The sequence below is a fragment of the Amyelois transitella genome, chromosome 12 (genome assembly GCF_032362555.1).
Source record: "Amyelois transitella isolate CPQ chromosome 12, ilAmyTran1.1, whole genome shotgun sequence".
NCBI classification, from domain to species: domain Eukaryota; kingdom Metazoa; phylum Arthropoda; class Insecta; order Lepidoptera; family Pyralidae; genus Amyelois; species Amyelois transitella.
The window spans coordinates 1,466,798-1,477,618 of record NC_083515.1 but is presented as its reverse complement, the minus strand read 5'-3'; the positions used below and the strand labels follow the sequence as shown (position 1 = coordinate 1,477,618).

At 35.3% G+C, this 10,821-nt stretch overlaps 2 protein-coding genes across 3 annotated transcripts; one reads left to right on the top strand and one right to left on the bottom strand.

Moving 5' to 3' along the window:
- Positions 1-107: 107 nt before the first annotated feature.
- LOC106137061 (NADH-ubiquinone oxidoreductase subunit 8-like) lies at positions 108-3,840 on the top strand. Of its 2 annotated transcripts, XR_009657090.1 has the most exons (6): positions 108-249; positions 546-757; positions 1,348-1,488; positions 2,106-2,204; positions 2,767-3,011; positions 3,726-3,840. XR_009657090.1 is itself a non-coding variant. In XM_013337811.2 (5 exons), exons 1-5 carry the CDS (start codon positions 213-215, stop codon positions 2,926-2,928), a joined length of 651 nt encoding a protein of 216 aa, XP_013193265.1. In that variant the 5' UTR covers positions 108-212; the 3' UTR covers positions 2,929-3,840. The 2 variants fall into 2 exon arrangements, 1 of the variants encoding a protein (XP_013193265.1); XM_013337811.2 differs by having other exon boundaries at positions 2,767-3,840.
- LOC106137062 (deoxynucleoside kinase) lies at positions 3,416-6,328 on the bottom strand. Its single transcript, XM_013337812.2, has 5 exons — positions 6,021-6,328; positions 5,726-5,895; positions 5,239-5,375; positions 5,010-5,104; positions 3,416-4,350 (listed from the first exon to the last, which is right to left on the bottom strand). The coding sequence occupies exons 1-5, from the start codon at positions 6,174-6,176 to the stop codon at positions 4,204-4,206; spliced, it is 705 nt and encodes a 234-aa protein (XP_013193266.1). The 5' UTR covers positions 6,177-6,328; the 3' UTR covers positions 3,416-4,203.
- Positions 6,329-10,821: the final 4,493 nt, after the last annotated feature.

Sequence of the window (10,821 nt, the reverse complement as noted above, 5' to 3'; positions counted from 1 at the left end):
TTAGGGGTGATAATAAAACTTCACCGTGAGGCGTGTGCTGAAATCCCTGGTAACTACTACCGGTATAGCAGAAAATTTAAAAAAACATATGTCATTCGTAATGAGTTTTAATTTGGCAACACTGGCGAAAGTAAAGTGACGTTTTGAATTTCGGCTGAAGTTGCAGTCAAATTCAATCGATTTTTATATGAATTGGCGATAAAATAAAAACAATGTCGCTAGCTAAAATATTTTCAGTGTCGTCACGAGGTAATAAACCTACTGTTTACTTATTACGCACCTTGATTTAGTGTTAACTACGATATCCTGTTACGCAACTTTTGTTTATAACCTCTATTGCGTATTTACCAGCTGATTTGTTTCTTCAATTAGAATTAAATTCCGATTGTTTCTGCGTACAATACTATAATTCTCAAAAGGCTATTTGTAACAACCATAATCATTTCTTCCCTTCATTATACCAAAGCAAAATACTTGGACTAATTAAATGTTTTCCAGCTGAACTTATATATTGATAATGATTCCTGTCTACTTTAAAATTTCAGTCCGTGCGACAAATGCTGGCAATGTGATGGTACGTCACTGCTCTGGAGGGAAAGTAGAGAAAGTTTATCCACCCAACTCTCCCGGCTACAAATATGTGAATGCTGAAGACCCTGAGATGACATTTAGAGCTATGTCAGACAGAGCTGCTCAAACTATGTTTTGGACAGAGCTGGCTAGGGGATTTGCAGTCACATTAGCCCACATTTTCAAGGTTTGTGAAAGTATGCTGTTGTTTTTCTTATTTTGATGTAAAAACCCCTTTCACCATAGCATATTCTTGATCACATTCTTAGTTTTGTGTAAATATATAATTCCACCACACAGATTTAGTACCATCACTTCTCTATCATACATACTTGACATTATTTCTATGTTATCACCATCACTTCTCAATCACACATTTATATGAATACATATACTCATGTAGCCAGTAAGTATATCCCTTGTAGTCACATATTTTAAAGTAAATCCCCCTATTTACTCTTGTCTGTTTGTATGCGCTAATATCTTGGAAACTTGTGGACGGATTTTATACATACATAAAATAACGCCTCTTTCCTGGAGGGGTAGGCAGAGACTACCTCTTTCCACTTGCCACGATCTCTGCATACTTCCTTCGCTTTATCCACATTCATAACTCTCTTCATGCAAGCTCGGCGGTTTCGGTTACTCTTGACCTGACCCTTTACCAGGTCGTCCTTAATTTGATCAAGATACCTTTGTCTAGGTCTTCCCACTCCCACCATATATAAATGTTTAACATTATTATTTTGAAGAAATATTTTTGTTATAAAATTTCAGGAGCCAGCCACCATCAACTACCCCTTCGAAAAGGGTCCTCTCTCACCCCGATTCCGAGGCGAGCATGCTTTGCGTCGATACCCTTCTGGTGAAGAGAGATGCATTGCATGTAAATTGTGCGAAGCCATCTGCCCGGCCCAGGTAATTTATTAATATACATTTTTACATCCAAATCAACAATCCCAAAGAGTATTTGTTGGCTAAAAGACTAAGGGATATCTTTGACTTCATCAAACGAGCACTGTACTCCACTGGAAGCACTCTATTATCAGACCACCACTATCACATCTGCTTATAGCCAAAAAAGCTGATTGCGCGATCAACTGATAAAATTAAATGTAGATTATTAGTTGATAGGTCAATTAAATGCAAAATGCATCTACAATACAATCTTTAAGAAATTGTAAACAACAAAAAAAGTCACAAATAATTTATTTTAATAATATAGAATAAGTTGGCAGGGTAATGATTCCTTGTTAGATTCATTACCCTGCCAACTTAGTATGGCACGCATACGCCGTTTTTTTAGCGCGAGAACTATCGCTGTTTCGTTTTTTATTATGACGTGAAAAGGGACGGCGTCGCGCGTACAGTGCTTAGGGAGCTGAAATCTACTTTCTCTGCCTACGTTCCATTTTCAAAGGGATTTTAGTATAAACCACAACCCTGTATATATTAGTATCATGTTCCATGTATAGCCACGATTTTCCAATATGTTAGAAATTAAAAGAATATTAACATACATATTACTTTTACAGGCGATTACAATCGAAGCGGAGGAACGTAAGGACGGCTCTAGAAGGACTACACGCTACGACATTGATATGACTAAATGTATCTATTGTGGTTTCTGTCAGGTAAGAACTTTTATTCATCTTAATATTTAGAACCGTCTCTTTTTAGTGCCTTACAGTCATTATCCTGTCTAGATGCTTATTAAGCGGCCTCTGTGGCGCAGCGGTAGTACGCTTGCCTGTGACAACGGAGGTCCCGGGTTCGAATCCCAGCCAGGGCATGATGAGAAAAGAATTTTTTCTGATTGCCTGCGCCTTGGATGTTTATCTATATAAGTATTTATTATAAAATATAGGTAGTATCGTTGAGTTGGTATCTCGTAACACAAGTCTCGAACTTACTTGGAGGCTAACTTGGTCTGTGTAATTTGTCACGTATATATTTATTTATTTCTTTACTAGCGCTTGCAGTGGCGTTACCAGAATACAGAGATTATATTTTTTGAAGTCAAAGTTAAGCCTCTCCGAGCTTAAATCTCACACACTCACACCATATTTTTTTGTATTGCAGATATTTGTGTATGTGACATGAATAACTACTTCTCATTTGTAGAGATATGAATCTCAACACTTAGCAGATGATTTTTGTATGTGTACTATAATTTTATTTTTTTTTTATTTACAGGAAGCGTGCCCAGTTGACGCTATTGTAGAAGGGCCCAACTTCGAGTTCTCGACAGAAACTCACGAAGAACTTCTATACAATAAAGAAAAGTTGTTATCAAACGGAGACAAATGGGAAAGCGAAATAGCGTCTAACATAAGAGCGGACCATCTCTACCGCTAAACTGAAACCGCTTAATAACTTATTATTACCTTAGTGTAAATACTTTTAAGACCTATTTTGCAACAACATTCAGAAGACTTTAACCTTTTAAGCGCTTGGCTAAATATCAATTGTCGTGCCCCTAGCGCGCCGCTACAAATCGATAAAATAATACCTACAATAAATAAGGAGGAGTAATCGTTGTATCGATAAAAAAAAGTCAAAAAGTTTTTTATGTTTTTATTTAAAATCAGCCTTCTTGTATCACAATCATTCATCTTTAAGGTGAAAGCTTATCTCTAAGTGAAAATTAGTAAAATTTCCGAAATCTAACTTATTTTGACTAATTCTTTGTGAGAGCGAATGGAGCGACCGTTTTAATAATTCTTATGTTTAAAGTTATTCTTGTTAATTTAACTTTATTTCGTATGACACTGTTTATTTCATGCTGAATGATGCATTATACCTGATTATTTAACTGTTTGTTATTTTGTTTTTAAAATGCGCATTGCATTGTATCCCATCCCTATGGTCATATTTATGCGACACGCGCGATAGACACCGAAGAAAAGTCCGAGCTGCCAATTACTTATTTTTGTTTAAGTTTTTTCAATGCTTAGAGCTATGAAACATAATTTTAAGTAATTGTTGTAATAAATAGCTCTATTCAATAATAGTTTTAGTTATACCACGAAGTTAATAGGACGATAATAGAACGAAAAAATCATGGATATTCTCTGTCGCAGAAATACGACACGGGCGGTAGGGGCACGGCAATATTTGTCGCATATATGCGACTCGCGCGGTTAAAAGGTTAAATTTTAGACATTTTATTTCAATTAATTTACATTGGTAGTGGTTAATTGTGAACAAAATAGGGCTTAAAACTAGTAATAAATTTGTTTTTGTGATAAATAAAACATATTCTCAGTTCATTGGATTTTATTACAAAATATATTTAAAATAATTCAATTTACTCTTATCGAGTTAGTCCATAGATTTATTTTTTTTAAATCAGTCATAATTTTGCATGTTTTAGTATGTAGTACTTTATCAGAATTAATGCTTTATAGATAATAAGAATCTTGTATATAAATTAAAAGAACTTGCATAATAATCTGTTTTGATACAGCTAAGTTTTACAATTATCATACATTCATGGATAAGGCATTTTAAATTTTTGGCAACTAACTTAAAACTAATCAGGCTTTACATAGATTTTTATAATTATCTGTAGTTTGAATCTTACTTTTAATGATAATATCTATATTATTCAACAGTTTTGCAATTAAGTTATCAATTAGTATGGTTCCCTCCTAAGATCTTGTACGTATATCTTTGTAAATCCTCCTTGACTATGTCAAGACTTCTATCTGCGTCTATGGTTAGGATTTCGCAGCCCACATCGGGGGAATTTAGCCAGTTCTCGTAAGCGTCATGTACCTGTAGTCAAATGTGTATCATAAATAAAAAAAACCAAGGCAAAGATGTGTCTATAGTTAATTAAATTAAATTTCTCTTCATGGATGTCGTTAAAGGTGACTAAGGCTTATAAACTTACACTTTGATTATAAACTTAAAATTCTTTTTTTAGGCAATGGGCAAGCAACGTGTCACTATTGGCTGGATGTGACCTATCAGTCTTTTCAAGATCGTTGGCTCTGTCTACCCCACAAGGGATATAGACGAGACTGTATATACTTATGTATTATATAGGAAAACAAATGATGTTGCGAGAAATTAATTTACGAATTTTACCATTTTATTCCTTATCCTTCCTGCTACAATAGTCACTGTCAAAGAAATGGATAGAAAACATTGAATTCTTTTAGGTGATGGGCTAGCAACCTGTCATCATTTGAATCTTCCCATCTTTAAGACATATAGCTGAATGTGACCTTTCAGTCTTTTCAAGACTGATGACTCTGACTACCATGAAAGGGATGAAGACATGATTGTATGTATGATTACAAATGGGTAGGTACAATATAAACCTGGTCAGGTATAGCAATTTTTTTAATGAATATAAAAAATATATATATTCAAATTGTGAACTTTTTTTAAGTGGGTAATAAAAAAATTTAATGTATATGTATACAAACCTGCTGTAAATACTCTAGCGGCACCTCTGACTCCTCGGCTCTGCCTCGTTTCATCATTCTCTCCCAAACCACTTGTGGAGATGTTTTCAAATATACTGCAAAGTATTTATTTATTGGTTAACTTGGTTGAACAAGTCTGGATAGCAGCATTCAACAATAAATATGAAGGTACTTAAACAAGAAATTAAAATTAATGATGAAAAAAAAATATATTTTTTTTCATACACACCTATAAGGTCTAGTCCAATATCCAGATTCTTCTCAACATATTCATACCAGGATGTCAAGACTTCATACTCCGCTTCATGGAGAAATTTATGAGTTTTTGCATTCTCAACAAAACAGAACCTGCTGTTTTGCACTGATCTGAAAATATAAATATGTATAGTGTGACAATATAACCTTAGTAGTTCTTCTTGGTATAGTGTACTAACATTCACTTGCACTCGGTTCTCCATGTTCCACATTATATGCATTGAAAATTTCATGGAGTTGAGTTCAGTGGTTTTGAAGTAAAAGACATACAAACACATCCCTTATCCTTGTGTGTTCCTGGTCATGATGAATGATTATGATTAAGGAACCGGGATCCTCTTTTCCATATACATTTCTCTATCCACTTTGTCCAGTCAGTTACTGGTTCTATCCTAATTGACTGTTTAATTTTAAATGTTAGAAACTAGAAATTAATGACAGTATAGAATAATAAATTTTACCTTTCAAACATTTTGACAGTAATATTAGGGTTTGAAGGTGGACTGGTCTGTATTTTGAGCCTGGTTAAATGTACATAGTGTTGAAAAGAAAATGTCCATTTGTGTAAATCTGTATACAGATTTCCAAGAAGATTATGCCCGTTTACATTCCGCCATTCGTGTAGGGGTTCCTGAAATAGAAAAGGAACTTTAAAATGGTAAGAAGGTACCTTTTGATTACAGCCAAAATAAATTGAAAGAATAAGGTTATTATACAATTTGTATTGTTAAGAATCGTCTGAATAAGACTACCAACCGTGTGTTTTTCCACGTTGTGGAATTTGTCGAAAAAGTTGATACACGTAGACTTTCCTGACCCAATATTACCTTCAATTGAAACTCTAAAAGGTCTAGTCTTCGGCTTCGAAGATACTATGCGAGCTGCATTAGTGATTGTCTTTACATTGGACATTATGAAGATTGAGCAACCACCTAAATACGTGTTTTTTACAATTACATGAATTAAACAGCCTTTGCCAGCAAGAATAAACAAACAAATGAGAGAAATTTTGGCGCAATTTCTTCTCGCCTCGCTGTCGGCAGGTACCTACCTAATTTGGTTATTTAGTTGGCAGATTGACAAGTACAACTGATATTGACAGTGGCTGACAGTACCTTCTTTATAGGGATAGCGATCCAAATCGTAAGCGGATGTATCGATTCACAAAAAGATTGATTTCTAAAAAAGACAGATAACATAAGAACTGATCTCGCACCAGAAAAATATTTTTTTTTAATATTCAGAAAATTCGATAATAACAATTATTTTATTACCATATCAAAGTCATAGAGCCTTATTTTTTATTGCGTAAAAGAATCACTGACTATTTGGAAAAGCTAATAATAACTGGGAAGGTGGATGGCAAAAGACCACAGAGAAGGATCCAAAACAGTGGTGGCCGACGAACTAGCTGTAGACGGAGTAGCCTGCTGCAGCGCTTCCGTCGAAGTCACGATCCTCATTAGTGAGGGAACTACTTGAGGAAGAAGAGAATAAGAATCAAGATCTATTAGCCGATAGAGGAGGGACTGCCCCCAAATAGACGTGTCTTTTCAGTCTTTTGAAGTAATAAGCAGATATACAAGGAGAGTGTGGAGGGAAAGGTCGGAGTGGGAAGACCTAGACCAACGTATCTTGATAAAATTAAGGACGTCCTGGTAAAGGGCCAGGTCAAAAGTACCCGAAACCGCCGAGCTTGCATGAAGATAGTTATGAATGTGGATGAAGCGAAGGAAGTATGCAGAGATCGTGGCAAGTGGAAAGAGGTAGTCTCTGTCGACCCTTCCGGGAAAGAGAAGTAATAAGTACTTGACTACCCAGAGGTCTACCCCTTAACGGATAAAGACGTGATTATATGTATGTATGTAACCCTAAACAGAATAAGGCACTAAACTTCGTGGTCATAACAAATCAGAAAGATTCTGACTAGCCATGATCTAACCTCACTAGTGAATAATTCGATTCCGCATTTCCAAGCCTATTCATTAATTCAGACCAATTAGTGAAATTACGTGCACAAATTAATTGAAGATGAATCCAGCTAACAAACACGACTACAGAGAATTCCAGTTGCGACCATAATGAAAACAATGGGGAAATGAGAATGAAACACGAAAATATAAGTATTTCACACATCCATTGTCCCGTTCGCACAATGCTATGTCAACAGCTATTCAGCCAAAAAGTGCAGGCTGCGATACGAATACTATTTTCAGGGCGCGGCGTAAAGACTTCAGCGGGGCAAAGTGCGTGTTTGATATTGTTTTTGGGTTCCGTACACAAAATCTTTTTGTTTTATTCAGCTTATCAATTTCATTCCATGTCCCACTTTTGTGACAAGTACATTTCTTAATATGCTTCTTTAAACAATATAGACAAACTTAGGTCATAAGTAGGAAGGTAATACAATTTACCAAAAATCGTACATCTTGCTCTTCTCCAGAAAGGCGAGGATGTAATCGGAACTAACGGTAGGAGGAAGAAGAATAGGTAGAAATATTTTGTGGGAATCACGAACATTCCTTGGCTTTCTCTATAAAACTATCGCTGTTTGTTTCACATCATTATAAAAAGCGTTTGTATTCGCGCGATAAAATTAGCGACGCGCGTGCTACGCTACGGAGCTGGTCTTAATCTGCCTTGGGTTATTTGGAAAACGCTTGACAGACTGCGAACCCAAGAATAGAATAGAATAGATTTATTTTTAAAATTGGATACAAGGTATCACTTATTGACGTCACATCACTTAAATCCAATTATAACTACTACCGATTCCAAAGCGCTTGTGTAGAAGAAGCGGCGGAACAAACTACATTGCAGCATTTTCACCAGACGTCAATTCACAAATATAAAGTCTCTTAAATCTTAATCCACGATGAATTGAGTCGATGTAAGGGAGCTTGGCTAGGTGGGGTTTATACTGGTTTTTAGTAGGTTATTATGTATTATAATTACACTGGTATGTTATTGCTTTTATAAAAGTCCAGAGGATCCCTAAATTTCAACGAGACGTGAACCCGTAAAGACAATGCCTCGTGGAAGTCCGTTGTTCTATGGTTGTTGCGCTGAATGAGACGAACAATGCATTTGTAATTCCATAATTTAATGAGTTATTTGCTAACTATAATTTCATATAAATAATTGATTGTTCTTTTCCATTGCATAATGTTCTTGTTGATTTTCATCCGATAGGATTGCTTTACATCTTCCCACATGCCATACATCTCTCTAAGCTCATTTTTCAGATATGGTTATTCTTACCCTGACTTTTCACCACAATGTGTCAATTTTGATCATGGTGTTTCAGAAGAAAAAAAAAATACCGGCCAAGTGCGAATCAGACTCGCGCCGGGAGATTTAACCGTCATATATTTTCACGTTTCTAGTTTGGTACCTGTTTGTTAAAATCAACCAAAAAATTGCTTAAAAATAACGTTTGATGTATGGGTGCCCATCTCTAAAATAATAAGAAAAGAATAATACTTTATTGTTATTTAATTATTTATTTTGAAAGATAATTATTGTACAAGTAAATATTTTGTGAAAATTTTAAGCGTCCGCCTGTGACCGTCATTAATATTGAGTGAAAATATAGGAAAAACCACGTTTATTGTATGGGGACCTCCCTTAATAAAAATCTTTTTAATTTGTAGTATATTATTATCTTGTTATAACGGAAATACATACTTAATTTGTGATAATTTCAGTTTTCTAGCTATCACGATTTATGAGATACAGCCTGGTGACAGACAGATTGACAAGACAGCTGACGCTAATTAATAGGGGTTTTCCCTTTTAGGTACAGAACCCTAAAAACTAAAGCCATTTTCTGTAAAGTAAGTTTGTAAGTACTTATTTGCTTGTTTATACACATCTCACAACGGCGGTGGCAAGAAAATCGTTGCTTATGATAACTTTCCGACAAGTAAAACAAAGGCTTCAACTTTAGAAATAACCGTAATTGCTGTTTTACAAAAGGCAAGTACATTTTACACCTGAAGCGGTTCCCAACCGAAGTAATCCTGTCAAGAACACGTCATAATTAAATTAAGGTGCGCACCCGCTTGTCGTTTTGTTATTTCAATTTATTTTGTACCTGGTTAATTAACTAACTGCACGCGCACGCGCGACGCCGTTTTTAACGCGCGAAAATCTATCGCTCACGTCATAATAAAAAGCGAAACAGTAGGGCTAGCCAAGCGCTTGTAGGGACTGAAAGGACAAAGTAATTTTTTTTATAGACTTACCTTTGTGCCAATATTTATAATTAAGTAGATATTTATAATAAACGAATAAAGACGTAATTATATGTATGTATGTACAGAAATACAAACGTATGTAGATACTCAAAGATGACAATCACAATTTTTTTTACGGATTGTATGCAAAATTATTTTGGCGGGAATAGCAAAACAAAATTCTTAGTTACCACGCTGTGCCAACGAAACGTCGGTGGTGAAACCGTCAATGATCATGGTCAACAGGCAAACCCCAGTCTCCTGTCCAGACGTTGTATTTTTTAATCAATTATAATTATATTTGTAAAGAGTAGATAAAATATCTATTTGTATTTTTTTTGTTTGTAACGAATAAAATCAATTGAATCACAACTGGTTTGATTTTTATAAAATTTGGCAAAGATATAGAATACTTAGACCTTCGAGAGACTATACAATAGGTACATATTGATAGACTACTTTTGGAATTCTGGAATTACATACGGGCGCGAAGTCCTTCACAAAAGCTTGTCAAATAAAAAGAAAACACAGTAAGTAAGAGAAATGGGTGCGAGACCTTAATGTCTCGTGTCGTCAATCAAAGACAAGAAAGCAAGAAATAAATTAAACTTAATCTACTCGCTGGCTTTGTCGCGCTCGAGAAATGAGGCAAATAAATAATAGATAAAAGGTTTAACAAAACAATGTAAAGATATGAAAATGGCAGTTTACTTTGCAGAGAATGGAGCAAGCGTTTTACAATGGAGATGAAACTTGACTAGATTTTTATTATTGTAAATGCATACATATAGACACGTTTTAATCCCTTGCGGGATAGACAGAGCCAAAAGCCTCATTATGACTGAAATGCGACGTTCAGCTGTATGGCTTCATGATAGAGTTGAGATTCAAATTGTGACAGGTTGCTAGCCCATCGTCTAAAAGAATCCCAAGTTTATAAGTCAATCCCTTAGTAATAGAACCATTCCATCCCTTACCTATGGATTTCGTAAAAGGCGACTAAGGGATAGGTTTATGAACAAGGGATTCTTCTTTTAGGCAATAGGTCACTATTTGAATCTCAATTCTATCATGTGCCAAACAGCTGAACTTGGCCTACTAGTCTATTCAAGACTTTTTCTACCCCGCAGGGCATATAGACGTTATTATTTGTATGTAGAACCTATACTATTCGCAAACCAAGTGCCCGGCACCGCAGAAGATTTTTTTATACTTATGAAAAAGTTGCTACTGCGTATCTAAAAAGTGTAGAATTCTACGGTCCACATATTTGCTGGGCGTTATTACATGAAAATGCTACGATATATAACTAACTTCAG